The 20,061-nt window shown below is 37.6% G+C and overlaps 1 protein-coding gene across 2 annotated transcripts in view; it reads right to left on the minus strand.

The window, feature by feature from the left end:
• Positions 1-20,061, minus strand: part of LOC126967457 (zinc finger FYVE domain-containing protein 26) — a 32,553-nt gene that overhangs the window by 3,862 nt on the left and 8,630 nt on the right. For both annotated transcript variants that reach the window (XM_050811923.1, XM_050811924.1), the window contains 10 exons: positions 19,179-19,997; positions 18,695-18,966; positions 17,892-18,032; positions 16,353-16,477; positions 15,015-15,418; positions 12,766-13,230; positions 9,714-9,936; positions 6,616-6,910; positions 5,281-5,415; positions 2,673-2,799 (listed from right to left, as the gene is read on the minus strand). In XM_050811923.1, coding sequence (XP_050667880.1) covers positions 2,673-2,799; positions 5,281-5,415; positions 6,616-6,910; positions 9,714-9,936; positions 12,766-13,230; positions 15,015-15,418; positions 16,353-16,477; positions 17,892-18,032; positions 18,695-18,966; positions 19,179-19,997 — 3,006 coding nt within the window. The remainder of the gene's footprint in view (positions 1-2,672; positions 2,800-5,280; positions 5,416-6,615; positions 6,911-9,713; positions 9,937-12,765; positions 13,231-15,014; positions 15,419-16,352; positions 16,478-17,891; positions 18,033-18,694; positions 18,967-19,178; positions 19,998-20,061) is intronic.

Below are 20,061 nucleotides of genomic sequence, written 5' to 3' on the forward strand. Positions count from 1 at the left end.
CTTTCAAAATCTAATGATGTTTTATCATTTTTTAGCATATCAATATTGAAATCACCGCACATCACAAGTCCCTTCTTAGTATTTTTTAATAAGTTATACATAATTGTGTCAAGCGTTTCGTAAAATATATCTAATTCTCGGTTTCTATTACAAGGAACTCTATAAATGCATAGTATAATCGTGTCATGATTAATTAAGTCAATAGCGCAACATTCAATAATATTTGTTACGGATACTTGTGCCGGAAATTTTATTTCTTTGTATGGAGTTTTATTTTTGACTAATATGCATGCTCCTCCTCTTCTTTGTTTTCTTGAAAATGTTGCAGCAACGTGATAGTTTGGTATATGTAAAATATGTTCATGTCCAGAGAGCATGTTATGCTCTGTGATACATACTATATCAACATCCATTTTTAGTGTATAGTTCCTCTAAATGTAAAGTCAGTAAGTCCGATTTTGTAACTAGGCCTGAAATATTTTGGTGTAGTATATGTATGTAATTATTGCTAAAAAAAACTTGTTATTTTCTAGTGTCTCATTTAATGCTTTATGTGTATTTACTGTGGTATTTTTTTCGTGAGTTACTTCTTTGTTTATATGTATATCGTCATTTAGTTTTGTTGAGTATTTTATTCCACTGAAATCGATTTCTTTTATGAGATTCTTAATATCTGTCATCAGTGTTTTCATCCCAGTATTGTTCAGAGATCCCTGTCTTCCAGAGAACATGTGGTGATCATATGTCAAGTTTAAATTTGAGTCTAAAACATAGGCGTACTCGTGTCTTTGTATGTCTTTATAAAGAAGAGCGTTGAAGGCTTCTATTCTTTTACTGAATATCGTATTGTGTGAACCAAGTTGGAATGTAGGTAGACATAAGATAATATTCGTATTCTTTATAGATTGTAGGTTTTTTCTCATATCGGTTATTATGTCTACATAATTATTTGAGGATCTAAAGTCGCTTTCACCAATTAATATTACGCAATAATCTTCGGGACCAAAACTCGTAATTTTTTTATCAATATTATTAGTTAGTTGACGTATCCCTGTGTATGGGGATATGTAGTGGCAATAATTATTAACTTTGTCGAAGGTATTCTGGCATATTTGAGTTATTTTGTTTCTTTTATTGCTGCTTACCAAGCACAATTTACATTTGGGCTCGGTATACTCTGTAGTGTTTGTGTAAATTTTTGTGTTCTGCCATTTTATTTTCAGTTTCTTCATTTCCTGATTTAAGCATTTAATTTCTTTTTCTGCATTGATAAATTTTTGTTGTAAGGTTATTATATTTTTTTGTATAACTATTATATTATTACAGTTATTGTATTGCGGTAAATTTGATCTAGGAGGAGTAACTGTCGAGAATAAGTCAATAGACTGTACTGAGCGCCTCTTTTTCTTAACGTTATCACATTTTTTTACTGATGAAGTAGGGGTTAAGCAAAGGTTTTTCAATATATCATTTTCTCTTCTTAAGGTATTTATTTGTCTTTTAAGGTTATTGTTTTCTATGATTGTAATTTTCAATTCGTTTTGAGTACAGGCATGATCAGATAGTATTTTTTCCATGTCAGCTTGCATATCTGTTAGTGTTATGTTATCATTTGCTGTCAAGTCGACGCTCCTTGAAAGTTATTCCGGTGACAGTTTGGGATTCTCGGATATAACAGGTGAATAGAAGGAGCCATGGGAATCATCAGATTCCGAAATTATATCAGCATCAGATGTCGTAGAAGACAATATCGTCTCGATCTTGCTTTCTGGTGATGAAGTTTTGGGTATTATTTTAGGTTCCATTGTTGACAGTATTCTTTTTCTTAGTGTTATATGCGATTGTTCACGGCAAGGCACACTTTGAGATTTTTTTGAAATCCTTTATCATTATGACGAGCCCTATAGCCCAGTGGTTAGTGACCCTGCCTACTGAGCCAGAAGTCCCGGGTTCGAATCCCGGTAGGTAAACATTTATATGATGAATATTAATGTTTGTTTCCGAGTCATGGATGTTTATAAGTATTTATTGAGCGAAGCGAAGGTGACCGAGGCTCCCACCGGGTGACTCTAATTAATTCCTGTGTTAAATTGTTTCTCGGCCTTATCTGGACAGATTTTAAAAATTTTGAACTCATAGAAAATTTTCGAAATTTTCTAGGTTATTCTCGAGACAGAATTTTGAATTTCGACTTGATTAGATTATTATAATTAAAAACAAACATGATTTACAAATTATTTTAGACTAGCACGCGCTATTTATATATATAAAAAAATTGAGCCGATTGATCAAATCACAATAAGTTTTAATTGTTTTGTTTTTGTACACAGCACAGACTTAGTTTAGCTCGCTTCGCTCAAATATACGCAGCGAAGCGGTACGACGAGCGACTGCGGCATCCTAGTGTATGTTTAAGTAATTATATTGTATTAAATATATCATTGTCTTGTACCCATAGTACAGGCTATGCCTTGTTTGGGGCAAGACAGGTTGTGTAAAAGTGTGTCAATATTTATATTATACAGATAAGATAACAGAAATAAGTGAAAATTTTATTTTTCTAAGTATTCATGTACAAGAGTATGAGTCCAATACAGGGTGTATACTCTTGTACATTAGTTATATGTTGTTGGAAGTTGCGGTCCTCGTGTGCTATCGGCCGCTGTCGCTACCTTGCCGGCGACGCTGTGCACGTCCGCTATGAGCAGCTCGGCCTGCTCGTCGAACAGCTGCCCGCGGGCCTCGCAGCGACCCACCACCGCCGCCACGGCCGCTTCCAGAACTTGGTCGCTCATTAAACTACACACATAATACTCACTCAGATGTTATAATTATAAGTATAGGTATAATTCAAGGCAATAATATGCGAAGTGCTTGCTCTTCGCCGATGCTCTTAAACTTTCATTACCAATAAAAGAAAAGAATTACTGTGAGAAATTACAAAGTGACATCGACAGGGTTGTAGCCTGGAGTAAAAACAATTTATTGCAGTTTAACACCTCAAAATGTTATTATTTATTACTTTCTCATTGAGTAGACTGTATTTTGTTGTTCCGGATAGGTACGTATGGCGCCGACGTCGGCCGCTGTTGCTGATGGTGCCGTAGCGGTGACGCGTGCCCTTCGTAGTATTAATGAAATAGCCTCACAGACGGATCTGTTTTGTTGCACTCAGGGTGAATTCACGAGAGTAGCGTTATTTATAATATGTTATAAAATTTAAGGATGTAAAAAAGTGAAATATTGTATGTACCTCTATCGCATTGGAATATACTGTAATGATAGTATGTATTTTGATAAAATAAATAAAAGTTTTGGAGAAATTATGCCGTACGGAACCATTACCAGTGGGAGGTTCTTTTGTACAGGATGCCGGCTAGATTATGGGTTACACAACGGCGCTTATTTCTACCGTTAAGCATTAATGTGTAAGCATTATTGTGTTTCGGTCTGAAGGGATCAAATGAGAATTTTTGTGTTCTTCAAGAATCCTGAGCGGCACTGCATTAATTACATCATAGTATCACTTAGAACGGTTTTTTATGAAATGAATTAGTTTTACTCATTAGATCACAAGTATTTTAGTAAATGAAGCATTATGGAAGCGAAAACTTCTTAGCCGCGTTGGGCACTTTTTGTATGGGTGAAATCTCGTGAGTTCGCATCATTGAAATGCTTATAGCAGTATTTCTGTAGCTATACAGCTGACGTACTGTGCAAAATTAGTGCTGTGTATATCTTATAAGTAGAGTTGTCAACCTTACTGTATAATATAGTATCCTACCGTATTAGAGGCCCAACTACTATATGTATGAAAAAGTATATAATAGGTGAAACTACTATATTTCAAATGGCATCAAAGCTACTATATTTCAAATGGGTCAAAGCAATAATGTTCTGTTCAAAATGTGCAATTCACATTGAGTTTGACAGATTGACAATTTCGATTCGCGCTGTCAAGTTTGTCTTTACTGTTTTGGCAAACTATCTACTACTACTCTCTCTATCTACTTTTGAAGTTTAATAACAACTTTAACTTATAATATTATTAGCAAATATTTTAGTAATAATTTATTTGGACATATGAAATTCAGCTCTGGGGATCGGACAAGTAACATAGAAAAACTGGAGAGGTTCCAAAGCAAAATAATCAGAAACATGCTTAACATTCCTTGGCATGTTAACAACAAACTGATGTACGCAGACATAAAACTGGAAACCATTAAGCAAGAAATAGAAAAGTACAGTAAGAGCTACCAGTTTAAAATTAGGACCTAAGACTAAGACTTAAGGGTCCTGGCAGCTTTAAATTCACTAGGCTGAAGCGCCACTGTATTCAGGGACTAGCAGCAAGATTTGTGGACAATAATTGAGAGACTTCTCACCGGAAAAGCCTCTCCTAAACACAACGCCAAAATACAATCGTATTCAGACAGACAGGATCATTGTTGAAAGACAGATTGCCAAGACGCAGAAAAAAAGTCAATATTTAGTAATGTGTCTTCCACAAAATTATTGAAGCGTTGAAAATTGTCTATTTCCATCACTGACCTGTATAAATACCACCGGACAGGCTGTTCTATATGTTTGACATTTTGTTGTGCCTTTTTGAAGTGCCACTCGCGAGCTTCCAGAGAACTAATTTTGACGTAGGTATAATACAAATGGCCACGAAGGAACGCGCTATACTCAGAAGTATTTTTGAATTAATTTCGTCTGTTTCCGTGTTATTTATATTTCAAGAATCAACGTAATTAAATTCGTACAACGAATCAACGCACACATTTTTTTTGTAAATAGTTTCCCACCATCTATCGATGTTTGCTGAGGTTGTCTAGTTTTAGTACCGCAGTCTCTCGCTACTTGGCCAACATCGCCAAAATGGCGAATATCAAACAGGCACAAAAGCACTTTGACAGCCGCCAGTCCAGTGGTATATAGTAGAAGTCAGGGATTTCTAATGAACCTTTCGCCGTGACGTTCGTAGCAATGTGTATGAAGTAACAACTTGGAGTGCTGTCCGGAATCACTTCAGCTTGTTATTGTTATCAAGCCCTCATTACTTTCAGTTTATTCTCAATATCAGGTGTTTTTCTCGAAAGTGATATAATAAAAATATAATTTCTACCAGTTAAAAACACTCAACATTAATGTTAGATGAGCTCACTGAGCTCCAGTGGTCCGAACACTAGGCATTGGATCAAACTAAATAAAGTTAAAGTGTAGTGCGTGATCGATACTCTGATGTGGCAGCATCTAATGTTAATCATCAACACTTACCTGGCAGCAGTTTCTTTTGATCCTCGTATACACTTCGCCAACACCTTTACTTCCATAAACCGGTCTGTATTCACTAGATATTTCGCAACATGGCTGTATATGTTCATCGAGTCCAACCTCTGCTCTGTTATAATTCTGAAATTGAAAATCAAATTAAGCAGTGATATAATGAAGTTAGAGGTGAATCATAAGAAGTAAAATCCCCTCGATTTGATGTCACTCCTCTAACTGCCACAGCTTGAATCGGTATACTTGGTGTCGATTTATCGAGCGACGTTCAGTTCCGTGGTCACTTGGAAGAGATGGCCAAACTGGCTTTTATAAAGCTTGGTGTACTCAGTAAGGCGAGACAGTACTTTACTACAAGCAACCGCAACTATATGAGGCGCAAATTCGGCTTCACAGGGAGTACTAATCTCACAGGGACGGGCGCTCCCCAGTACCAGCTTCTTCCATTTGATCACAACAGCGGCTCGGCTCAGCGACTATTGCCTTGATTCTTTGACGTTGCGTAGAGAATTGGGGTCACTCTGCATCTTCTACCGTATTTATCACGGGGAGTGCTCAGAGGAGCTGTTCGGGTTGATTCCAGCGGCCGAATTCCACGACCGGACATTATGTGCAAAATAGCACCCACATCACGTAGACGTCTGACATTCCACAACCGCGCGTTTTAGAAATTTCTTGCAAAACGCTAGTGGAATCAATTATCAGCTGCGGTTGTCCCGACCCGATACGACTTAGGGCTACGACTTACGATACGACTCTCCCCATCCCGTGAGCCTCTTGCTCGTTTGCCTCCTCTTATATAAAAAAGTGAGTGTGCACTTCGCTGTGATAATTCCTCACAAATGTAACAAGGACGGAGGAAGTGTCGAAAAATCATGAAGTTCGTGTGACGTAATTTATGGTGCCCTTAAGTAGTGTAATTTGTGAATGTTTATTCAAGAAATTGTCCTATAATAGTTTTTTGTACTAATTCGTAACGAAGAGCGCGAATTCAATGACTCGTATTACATTTTATGAAATATTTTATATTTAAAATACCAGCCAACCACCACCACCAGTTTCAACAACTTTGAATCCAATTCATAAAATGGATGCAGCACGTTATAAACTATGTTTTACAGCCATTGTAAAATACTTTATTGATTGAAAATAGTGGCCGTTGAGTTTTCTCTCAGACACATCGTAGACACGAGCAGGCCGCGAACAAAGGTATCCGCGGCGTAAGGTATTCGTCCGTGACAGAACAGTGGACCTCCACCCTTATAGTAGACATGCTGCCCAACGAGCTCGTATCACGGTAGCTGTGTTACAGACCCCGTCGCTCACCTGAAGGCCAAATCAAATCCAGCATCGACGGTCGCGCCGCCAACGAGGACACCGGCCACAAGCCTCATCTTGTCTGTGTTTGATCCAAACAACGTGAGCGGTCTATTGTCTGTGTCCTCCGACCTCGGAGATGGTGAAGGTATTATTTCGTGCAGAACCTTGTTCGACACTCTGTTTGCCGCCTCGCAGTTGGCCAAATATTTTGTCAGTTCAATTTGACGAGTAAATGTTGTCATCAGATTGTCTATGGTTTTTCTGTCAAGATTGAACTGAATTGACCTCGGGTCGTTTATTTCTAAAAATAAAAAAGAAATATAAAGTGTTTTGAGGACTGTCCTCCAGACAATGTTAAACCGTGAAAATACTTATATAAAAATATCGAAGTTTTTTTTATGAAAAAAAGGGACGAGACGAGCATGGCGTTCAGCTGATGGTAATTGATACATCCTGCCCATTACAATGTAGTGCCGCTTAGGATTCTTGAAAAACCCAATAATTCTGAGTGGCATTGCAATTGCGCCCGTCACCTTGAGACATAGGATGTTAAGTCTCATTTGCCCAGTAATTTCACTAGCTACGGCACCCTTCACACCGAAACACAGTATTTTTTACACATTACTGCTTCACGGCAGAAATAGGCTCCGTTGTGGTACATCGTAACCTAGCCGACATACGGATCCTCCCACTGGTGAAGTAGCGCACAAGAACAAGGCGTACGGTCGGCGATCATTGTTAGTTCGTCCACGGTACGCCCACTCCCTCACTACACCATGGTGTACGTGTCGCTCAACATTCTTGAAAAACGCTAAATTATTGCCACGTCGTGATTAATTACATGTTAAGTCTCAGCAGCCAACTAATAGTAATTTACTGCTTTTATATAGACCGCCCAAATTCTCGTGCAACATCAGGGGGCACAGGAGCGTTGACAGCTTTTTACAATGGTGTACGCGCTTTGTCTCAAGGTACCCATGTCGTATGAAAGGCTTAAAATAGGTCACAGTTACGGCGCCCTTCTGCCTGAACAACAATAATACTTGCGAATTATTGCTTGACGGCAGAAAGATGCGCACTTGACAGTAGTGTTGTGTGAAGGAGCCTCCCTCTGGGGAAGAGTAGGAAGATTTAAAGGACTCTGCATAAATTAGAATTGGACGTCTAACTATTTAGAGATTAGCTCGGTTTTAAGTTACGCTTACATTATACATCTCTTCAATTGACAAATAAACGATTCGAGCCACTAACGATTGTCATAATAGTAGTTATTTATGCAACGATTGTGTAATAAGGGGTATTCATACACGAATGTGGGTTGTGGGTGTAGTATCACATGAGTGTTTAAATACCTAATTATCAACAGTTGCATACAAAACTTTATCTACACATATAATATGAATCCTCTAAAAGATTTTGAAACAGTTAGCTTACTACTAACATTAAAACAGCCAGTCTTAGTAGTAACCTAATATCATCGATTACTGATTATAACTAAATAAACTAAGTAATAATGACAGAATTATTAATTTTAGTAGTAATTTACATTTTGTATTATGCAATTATTAAAATTCAATTGAATATTATGTTCTTTTGCAGCACTTAAAATATCCGGCGGTGTGCTGTCAATACTTGAATCGCTCATTTTTTCAAGAAAAATGGCGGGGATTCGAATAATCCACTTTTTTTACAGTGCGCGACGTTTTGGTAGTGTAAACGATGTACTTTTTTTGAAATTTATACAGATACCACACATCGAGCAATAAGAATGTGGCGTCTGTTGAAACTTTTTGCGCATGAAGGGATCGAAAAAAAAAACAAAGAAGTGTTATGAAATTCAGTACAATGTTGTATTTGCATTTGCATCATCCGTTTGGATGGAGTAATGGTTACTAGGACATTGGGTGTTTTAATGTTGGCAAAAAATAATTCAAGTCACCAAATAAGTAGGTACCTAACATCCACAGTTTATCTGTTTGTAATTGGAAATGTAGTTTATATAAATTCCTTTATTAGTTTAAATTTAAAAAATATATATTAATATACTATCTTTATCATAATTATTTACGTCTATTTGTCTAAATATATATTTTTTCTGTCTTTTTTATAATATTACATTACCTAAAGCTAGTTTTAAAATCGCTATTATTATTGTATTTTAATAGTTATTAAATTATGCTTAGCATGTTGTGTACACACCCTGGTGGAGTTGCAGTCTATTTTGAATTTAGCTGATAGTTTTTTATTAATTTTGTATTTGTTGGACCTGTTGTGTGTACCTATTAAATAAATAAATAAGCTAACTGTCTGAGAATTTTTAATAGAGGTTTTAAAGCATGGGTTAAGATAATAGTTATTTATGCAACTGTTGTGTAATAAGGGGTATTAAAATACGAATGTGGATTTATCTCACGAGGCGAAGCCGAGTGTGATAATAGTATCACATGAGTGTTTTAATAGCTAATTATCAATAGTTGCATACAAGACTTTATCTACACTTAGAATATGAATCCTCTAAAAGATTCTGAAACAGTTAGTTTACTGTTAACATTAAAATACCTAGTCCTAGTAGTAACCTAATATCATCCATTACTACAAATAAACTAAGTATTTATTGATGAAAGAATTATTTATTTTAGTAGTAATTTACATTTTGTATAGTGCAAAAATTAAAATTCACTGGAATATTATGTTCTTTTGCAGCGCTTAAAATGAATTGCTCATTTTTCGTAAAGAAAGCAATAAAAATATCAAAGAAAAATGGTGGGGATTCGAATAACCTACTTTTACTTACGGCGCGCGGTGTTCTGTGTTAGTGTGGGACGCGCGTAAACCTAAGTGTTCTTTTTTTGAAATTCATACAGATACTTCGCATCGAGTAATAAAAATGTGGCTGTCTGTTAAAACTCTTTGAGCTTGATGGGATTAAAAAAATGGGGTTGTTATGAAATTCAGTACAATATTACAACACTCGTTTGGATGATGCAATGGTTATTAGAACATTGGGTGTTTTAATGTTGGCAATAAGCTAACCGTTTCAGATTCTTTAATAGAGGATTTAAAGCATGGGTGTAGATAAAAAGTATTATACGTGCGTGACTCACTGTGCGCGGTCGCGGGCGTGCACTGCGCCAGGTGGTGCAGCGCGGCGGCCAGGCGCGTCGCGCGCGCGAGCAGCGCGGCGTAGGGCGGCGCGCCGGGCCGCGCGTACAGCCGCGCGCACGACGCGGCCGCGCGCGCCCACTGCCCGCTGCCGACTTGTACGGCGTACAGCGCCGCCACGCGCCGCGCTCCCTCCAGCGTGCGGCACACGTGCATTATGTACTCCTGCAGCACGACTCACACTTCTGATTGCTATTCGAGACAACTCCCAGAGAACATTGTACATTACGAATTCAATTTTCCTCAAATACAAGTTGGAGCACCGAGCTATTGTGTGATCATTTGCGTCTACAGTAGCTGGTATGTAGATATATAACCGCGAGATGTATGACTGGCCCCAGTTCTTCATTTACTACTAGTTAGGCCTATATCGGTATCGTCATTTTGAGTATTTTTATGGCAATAATATAAAGAAAAAAAATCTAAATTAAGATTATCTAGCGTAAATTATAGTTATATATATATATTTTTATTTAATAGGAAGCCCACGTTGTTTGCAATTACCTTATCGTATATTTACACACTAATAACTTATATTATTTAACATCGTATACCCCATTTACGGGCTAACTCGACATGCAATTAATTACTTAATTAAATTACAAGTACTTAAAAACATTATTAAAATATAACAATTTCCTCGTTTACTTCCTATCTAAATTACTTTATAAATTACTTACCTACACTAAAATATAAAAAACGTATAACTCTAAACAAAAAAAAACAAAAAAAACTAAATTTTATATAAACTAAATTTAAAATACAGCAACTATTATTAAATATGAAAAAACAAATGATATTATTTAATTAAATGATTTTTAATAATTTTACACTTGAAAATCGATGCAGAGTTCCAAAATATATCCAATTCTGCTATTTTAAATATATTATTATAGGACGCTACAATTCTGTTAATATGAGCGGTCCTACCTAGATTACTCTTTGTAATTATTAGCATAAAAGTAATTTTATTTTTAATATGTGACCGTGCATTTTGTCTTCGAACTGCTAACCTTATTCTGTTTAATAACTTCGAGCTGTCAATAGCTCCATTTACAATTTTATGTAAAAAACAGAGATCTATTGAGTTTCTACGATTGCATAGTGATATGGTTTTATAAAGTTTTAAGAGATCGTTGGTATTATTAATTTCTTTTAATATATTATCCTTGTAGGCTGAGTGTCGTAAGAATTTTTTTTGTACTCTCACTATTCTGTCTTTATGCACTTGGTAGTTAGGATTCCATACAACAGAGCAATATTCAAGTTTACTTCTAATCATTGAATTAAACAGCGTTAATTTTGCGGATGATCTTTTAAATTCTTTTGTACTTCTTATTACGAAACCTAAAAGTTTAAGAGTATTACTCACTAGATTATAAATATGCGGTATGAATCTGAATTTACAATCTAGAATGATCCCGAGATCATTTATTTAATTGACGGTTTCTAATATGTTGCCATTTATACTGTAATCAAAATTAATATTTCTTATTTTTCTGCTGAAGGTAATACTGTAACATTTCAAATGATTTAATTTTAGATTATTTTCATTGCACCAAACCGAAAGTCTATCTAAATCCTGTTGCATGTTCCTTGAGTCTTCAATATTATTTATTTCACTATACATTGAGGTCATCTGAGTAAGATGGAATTGACAAAACTTAAAACATTTGACTATATCATTAATGAAAATACCAAACAACGTGGGGCCAAGATTGGAACCCTGCGGAACACCAGATGTCGCAATAAAAGTATTTGACTGGTACCCTCCAATAGCAACATTCATCTCACGGTTTTTTAAAAATGAGCCCATCGATTGAATAAGATTCCCACAAATACCGTATGCCCCAAGTTTTGCCAACAAAATGCGGTGATCAACGACATCAAATGCTTTTGCTAAATCTGTGTAAACACAGTCAATTTGATTTGAACTATCTAGGGCATCTGATAAATCATCGACAAACAATGCCAAATTAGATATAGTAGACCTCTTTTTAAGAAAGCCATGCTGGTTCTGTATCATTATTGATCTTAAGTGTCATGATAATATCGGACAGATTAATGATTCAAATACTTTTGAAAATACTGATAATATACAAATGGGTCTATACTTTGTTATATCTTTTCTGTCACCACTCTTAAACTCAGGGACTACTCTAGCCTTTTTCCATATTTTAGGAAACTCGCCTTCTGCTAATGATTAATTAAATATCGACGTTAATAGCCTTGCTAACAGAGCCGCGCATTGCTTTAATAAAGCTGGTATATCATCAGGGCCCGGCCCTTTATTAATGTCGAGGCTGCTCAGTTGTTTTTTTACATCTTCTTCCTTTATAGCTATACTATCCAAATAACAAATGGGAAAAGAATTAATGTTTGTAGTTGTTTGCAATACAGATCTTTGGGGTAATGTATACACACTAGAAAAATGAATACCAAACTGGTTACAAATATCTGAACCATTTGAAAACGAACAAGCGTTCAGCGTCATTAAAGCTGGATAATCACATTTATTACTACGCTTTTTTTTCAAATACGTGAAAAAAAATTTAGGGTTAATTTTTATGCTATTCTCCACCTTTTCTATGTAACTTTTATAGTTCATATTTATAATAATTTCACATATATCTCTTAATAATTTAAATTATATTTCATCTAGCGGATAACGGTATTTTTTAAATAATATTCTGTATTTGTTCTTTTCTGCCAACCGTTTAATCAAGTTTTTAGAATACCACACTGGATAACGAGTTTTGTTTAGCACTCTTTTTTTTGGAATACATTTTTCAATAACTTTATGTAACTCATTATAAAATATTTCCGTCAATTCATTTACGTTATCAAAAACTACTAATATATTATAAGATTTACAATCTGATTTAATCATTAGCATTATTTTTATTCTGATAATATGATGAGATGAGGCAGAGACCGTTAATACATACATCATAGTACAATAAGCTGAGAGTTCAACAATAGTCGCTCACTCACCGACCACATCTCGAACGAGCTGTCCATGTCTCCCATAGCTTTCAACATCTCGCTCACTTTGTCCTTCTTGTAACACTCCATGTAAACAGAATCCGTAAACGTCTCCTTATCAACGCCGTTCTCATAGCAGTACCGTATCACTTCACCCAAAGTACTGTGCTTCATGTAAAACGCGATATTTGCCGCGTGGGAGCCGTAGTTGGTGAGATAGTAAACGCACTCTCTATAAAAGAACGAATCCAGTTTATGTCGTTGATCCGGCTTCGCTTCAACGTTAGTGTTCCTCCGCAGCAGACCATGAGCCAGAGACTTCTTCGGGTGTACGGGAGCCGTATGCAGGTCGCTGTAGTCTCCCTGTTTAATACGTTTGACGCTCGCCAACATGTGCATTATGTTCAGTGCTGGTTCAGTAAATGGAAGCTTTTTCTTGCCTGTGTTCATTGATGATAATGTTTCATTAGTTGTCTGCAATGAAATACAATAATAAATACTTAAAACGCGGCTGTCAGAAGTAAAGTGAGAGTGCTAAAAAAACCAATAATAATAACAAAACCCTTCGTGAAAATTAAACCAATGAAAAGAGAAACAATAAACAAAAATAAAAGTATTTCTTAAGTATGTTATACCACATATTAATTTGGATAATAAATTAAAACTAGACACTATTAGGATCAAATTACCGCTTCAGTATCATTTACACAACGTTGCAAAAAACCCAAGCAATGCAACTATTTAGAAGGAAGCTAGGAAACGCGAGTCTCAAGATTTTCTAGGGCGACGATTCATCGCATAGTGCTATCTGATTTACAACATGAAGCCTACAAAATTTATATTAAGCAAACAATTAAATGAGGATGTTGGATAAGAGCAGCGCAAGACCGATCGTAGTGGAAATCTTTGAGGGAGGCCTTTGTCCAGCAGTGGACGTCTTCCGGCTGATGTGATGATGATGAAACACTTAAAATGATCATGTTAAAAGATCAAACTATCTGAATATATTGATAGAGTGATACAACAATTTTTACAACATTTTCATTTAGTAGGATCCACGATCGTCAAAATTGCCGCTTTCGGGTGGAGACAACCCCAACTAAAGTAATCGTCTAAGTTGTTATGTCAGTATACCTTACACGAGTTGTTCCCCCAATTCAAAGTCAAGTTTTTATTTTCAACTGAAATAGATCGTTTTGAGACACCTGCATACCAAGTCTATACATGTTACAATAATGATGTGACATCTGTCAATTTTCAATCGGACAAAATTGACCTTAACGTCCGATATGATCATATGAAGCTGCTTAATATCCGGCTCGAAGGACCTAATTTTTGGGTGTAAGTCAACAAATAATATCTGTAGAAACACAGCCGTCACTGTTGGCATAACCGATAGTTAGCGAAGTACACTATCCAATTATTATTTTTAAGATATCTATTTATTTCTAGTGTAATTAATTTTTTTTTCAGGTGATAGATGAAACTAATAAATTCCGTCGCGGCAACGAAGCACCATTCGCATACGATATGTCACGGTAGGTAGGTAGGTAATTAATTGCTTTCAAAGCTACACGAAGAAATAAAAATAGCACTAAGATATTAAATACTGTACCAGTTATTCAAAAATTCATAGTTTTTAAAATTATTAGTTTTAGAAACCGTCATACCCTACCGAAAACTGTTAACGTTTTTAGATTGGGAAGCGCGCGGCAGTTGCCACTCTGTATACTTATATATATCGTGTAACGGTCTTAAATCTGACGCTCTCGTGTAACGCTAGAAAATCTGACGCTTAGCTCGAGTAGACAGCCTGCACGGCGAGCGGCCCGCGCACCCGTATAAAAGTTTCACTTCCACAATTGGCCCGCTGAGTTTCTAGCACCCGTTCTTCTCAGGTGTTTGGGATTCTTTTCGAATGGGAATCTTGACATTCAATAAGTAATAACTAATAATAATAATTGATTTAAAATCTTCATTAAAAATATTTGAATTATATTAGGTCTCAAGTGTAAAAGGACAAAGGGCAGGAAATATATCATATCTGGTTCAGGGCTTACGCAGGTACACCCCCGTATCAAAGTAAATAACTTTTACGGTATTGATATTTACCATGAATTCTAGTTTTCAAATTTTCCGAATTAAGTATCAATATAAACTTTAGTTTGAAATATTATTCGTTTGCAGAACAACATAAAGACAGGTGCCAATATACTCGAAGAGAATAACAAAGAGATCGTAAATTAATGCAAAATTACCTTAATGGTTTCAGCTTTATCAAGCAAATGTTGATTGACGGGATAGTTAATATTTTCAAGCATTTTAATGATTTCATTCAAAAGGGGCGGGTTGTTTCGGACGCGTACTTCCGCCGGCCCCGTCGTGGAAACGGAACCCGAACTCCTGCTATTCTGTCTCCTTACAAAATGAGCTTCAGACGCTTCCTTGCCGTATTCCAGCTCATCTGAACCGTCTACGAATACATTGGGCGACGTCTTGAAACAGAGCGCGAACTTCCTTCGGGCCTCTCTGTAGCAGCCGGCCTTCAGACACGTCTTGCCCCAAGCGGCGAGCACGCTTGTCCGCGGAATGCCAGACTTTGTCGCAATCTCCAGTGCTAGCTCCCATTTTTCAGCCTCGAGCAGAGATCGAACCATTTGACCTGAAAATGAATGTGGGATCAAAAATAGAAAAACATTCAAACGCGTTGTCCGCGTCGCGCATCGTCAGCAATTTGATGTACTCACTAATAATGATGTTTGTGTCTAAGCAACTGTACAAGTATAACATTTAGAAGTGAAATTTATCTCTTCGATGTTATTCGCTTGGTATCGCACTTGTAACTGAACTGCTTATGTGCCTGGGAACAACATTCGAAAACTTTTAAGGCAAGCCTAGTCAATATTTTATTTTTGTCGCACAATTCTAGAACGTTCTCATGTTTCTTCCCTTTCGCACACATCATGCCGACCTTGTCATGCATTATAGAATTTTCACTCTAGAATGTTCCTTGACTAAAGCAGTATAACCCTTTCTGAAAATGCCTGATAATTGCACCAGGTAATAAGGCTTGCACCGAAACAGTTCCCGTAAACGAGGGCCACTATGTGTAATTCACAATTGTTTTTCTAGTTAGCTTAGGGTCCCTGATGGAACGGCCTGTAATCATGTTTCAGCTTGCTTTGATCCTTTACCAGTGGGCGGCTCCTTTGCATGCCGGCTAGATTATGGGTACCACAACGGCGCCTTGTGTGCATTACTGTGTTTCGGTAAGAAAGGCGCCGTAGCTAGTGAAATTATTGGGCAAACAAGAGTTAACATCTTATTTCTCAAGGTGACGAGCGCAATTGTAGTGCCACTCAGAGTTATTGGGTTTTTCAAGAATCCTGAGCGGCACTGCAGTGTAATTTGTCGCCATCCCTACTCTGTGTGTGTTTGATATTTAACAGAGATTGGCGAGAAAATTAGAAAACAATTAGTATTTATATTACAAGAATGACGAACTACAAAATTTGAATTACAAGATAAAACGTAATAATGGTGTTGTTTTATAGTGATATCAGATCTATGAGCAGACCAGTATAGATTGTACTGACTAGGATGTGCTCCATGCTGCGGCACCAGATGCTGTGCCTGATGCTGCACCAGGGTGGCCATAGCTTCCACGTGGGACAGGCAGCGAGAAACGTGCGCTGCGCCCGTCTCCGCTGTCTGGCACCCCCTGGAGTGTTAAACAGGATTATTATTGATTGACGGTGATACATCTTATACATTAGATATAGGAATAAATATTTGAAAAGCGACTCCATTGGTCAGACCAAAATTGAGGGTAAATTATACAATTAATATCAATGTTATGAGCTACATGGTTGGTGGCCGCGAGTTCGTGGACGTCGACGTGGAAGCTATGCAGCACCAACGACACTAAGTAGCTCGTGTGGTATTGTAGCCGACCGATATAAAATAGTAGCCTATGTCCTAATCCGAGGTAGAAGCGTTTATCAACGGTGCATGCTCCGACTTAAAAGTCATAAACACTGGTGTCCCGCAAGGCTGCGTGCTATCCCCTATACTGTTTCTTCTTTATATCAATGATATACTGAAATCAGCAGTATTCATTGTTACGGAGACGACAGGAAAGGGTATGCTTCCTACACCGGCCGTGACAACACGTCCCAACGAGAACTGGAACAAACTCGTGTCTGAAATTGAGACTATGCTTTGAGTCTCGAAATCGGGCCGACAAAATTTGTCCAATTCAACCCCAAGAAGACACAAGTTTTTGCGGTTACCGCTATAAAGTCTGCCTTTGTCGTATCCCCTCGATTCGAGATCACTTCTGTAACTGCCAATGTTTCGGCATAATTGGCGTCGATATATCGAGCCACATTCAGTTCTGTGGTCAAGTGACCAGTGGAAGGGAAGGCCAAACTGGCCTCTTAAAAGCTTGGTTTATTCAGTAAGGCGAGACAGTTCTTTACTATAAGCCACCGCCTGCAACTATTAACTATATAAGGCGCAAATTGGGCCTAACATGGAGTACCTCTCTCACCTCCATTTAACCGCATACAACGAAGAGCGGCTCGAATCATCCACGATCAAATCATCCCCGATTGACTTGATTCTTTGGCGTTGCGTAGAGATGTGGGTTCTCTCTGCATCTTCTACCAAATTTATCACGGGAAGTGCTCAGAGGAGCTGTTCGGGTTGATTATTATTATAACCGGCCGAATTCCACCACCGGACATTACGTGAATATGAAAAATACCATCACGTCGACGTCTGGTATTCCACTACCTCGCTTTTTACAAGAAATGTCTTGCCACGCACAGCCACTTTGTGGAATCAATTACCGGCTGCTGTTTTTCCGAACCGGTACGACTTAGGGACCTTCCAGAAAAGAGCATACTCCCACATTAAAGGCCGTCAACGCACCTCTTGACACCTGATTTAGCGGATGTCCATGGATAGTTGCCTCACCACTACCCATCCCGTGAGCCTCTTGCCCGTTTGCCTCCTCATATATGAAAAAAGCCAACACCATTTCAACTTTCAGCCGTGAAGGAGCACCAAAACATTAGTAAGATCTGCTCCATTCGTTTGTTTGTTTGTTGTTGCCAACTCAATCTGCTTACGACTTCTTAACTGCTGTCCTCGAGTATAGCTCCGCAGCCGCCAGCAGCAGGGAGCGCCGTGCCCGGACCAGCCAGCGCGAGTCCCCGCAGCTGCCCTCACACAACTCCCGCGCTAGCTCGTCGCTGCGGTCTAACAGGAACCTGCCAAATTATTATTCTGAACTACACAAGTATCATTCAATTCTTGCATTTAAATAAAACACTTTTAAAGAATTAAAAAAAAAAACAGCCTAAAACGAGCCCCTGAAAACACGCGTTTTAATCCTGGAAAGGTCTTGAAACGTCGGGTATAAATAAAATAAAAATGTAACTTTTACGCAAAAAATCTAATATAAAACCGTTACAATTACACGCATTTTAATCCTATAAAAGTGTTTTATTTAAATGTGTAACACTCGCGTTAATGGAAGAAAATACAATTCTCGCATTGTAATTAAATATAAAATTTAAAAACTAATATTGCTCGTAAAGTAAGCCTAATTAAATCGTTCTTAGGACATTGCGAAATAGACTGTTCAGAATAGATATTACTCCAGGGCGTGCATTGGTAGTTGCGCTTTAGTCCGACAGCGCTAGGTTTTAAGGTCTAATTATTGAAGTTTTTTGTGTTTCGAATAAAAATTTTGTTAACCTTATATCTATTATAGTTTATGACATTCTAAGTTTGGTTATAGAATAACGAAACTTAATTAAACTAAGACAACGTTAACACTAGTGCTATATTTATTTAGGTTCTTAACGAGGTAGGCACAGCCTAATTGCCTATATGCTGATATTACTGGAACGTGGTTCTGGGCACAAACCTGGGATAATCCAGATTAATAGTATGCATCTTCATAATGGACAAACAGAGTGTCACATTTGGGGTGAACTCGTAACTGAACTCTGCTCGTACCGCAGCATTCTTCTTGTCCGCGGTGGAGAGACACCAGTCCAGGCAGTTGGCAGTACTACCCGCGGAGGAATCGCTGCTCATTATCATGTTGTCATTATCTGAACTTCTTATCGTGTTCGTGGTCTGCGTGTAGCAGTCATCGCACACGCGGAATTTAACACCACTCGGATATGTTGGCACCTGAAATTGTAACCAGCAGTGTTTCTGTAAGCAAATGCAAAATATCTACTTACCCTTATAATTATACGAGGCGTAATACTCATGTTACCGGAACTACTGATCACCTTACAATAAGCAAACCTCAATTGGCGGTTTAAGGAAATCTTTTACGGAAGAACGTTGATGGATCAAGTTACTTGTCCTTAGTATAAAAAAAATATTTAAAAGCTCACCTGCATTCTACTTGTTGAGCAAGCGTGGCAAACGACGCGACCGCAGCGCCGACAGTGGTGGCGGCGGATGATGAGTGAGAATATCGATATTCTGCATAGCATGCATCTATCCACCGTGTAGTCTTTCACCCACTGCTCCTTGGTCGGTACTTGTTCCGGCATCACGAAGGGTTTCGACACCCCCTCCAAGTTTATCGAATCAATCGATAGCAGCAATGCATCGTCCCAAGGTTTCGGCGGTGAAGGTCGTGTAACAGCGTTTGCCATACTAATCATATCCAATGCCTTCTCAGCATAGAACCTAAGCAAGGAATCAACAGCGTTGCGAGATATAGTCACCGATTCAATTGTTTTCATATTATAATAAAGATAATCTCCACTCGAGTCGTTCTTTAAATGAGGCGAAATTTTATTCAAGATTTCATTGAGAATGTCCAACTTGCCATTCATTAGCAATTGTTCGATCATCAGAATAGGTTTCTCCGTTAAATCCCAAAAAAGATGCCTCAAATTTGGTTCCATTTCTAAAACTATGTGTAGACCGATTTTAATATTTTCGAAGGCCTTCGAAGAAATTGAATGGTCGTTGATAAACTCGAGGCAAACTTTGATAATTTCGATGTTTCTAACTTTCTGTATCTCAGCCAGGATTAAATTCAAAGCTTCTGACGGCGACAGTCGATGAAGAAGCCCCCGGACTACACTGGGTGTTGCTAAATTTGAAAATTCAAACAGTTGCCGCAGTAAATTGATAATTATCAAATTTTTCATGTGATCTGATACATTATGTAAATCGGCCCAGTCCAAACACAATTTAAACTAGAAAACGAAAAATGTATGAATACTTTCATTCACAAAATAAACTCCCAAATATATAGGTTTC

Source organism: Leptidea sinapis, chromosome 13 (assembly GCF_905404315.1).
Source record: "Leptidea sinapis chromosome 13, ilLepSina1.1, whole genome shotgun sequence".
NCBI lineage: Eukaryota > Metazoa > Arthropoda > Insecta > Lepidoptera > Pieridae > Leptidea > Leptidea sinapis.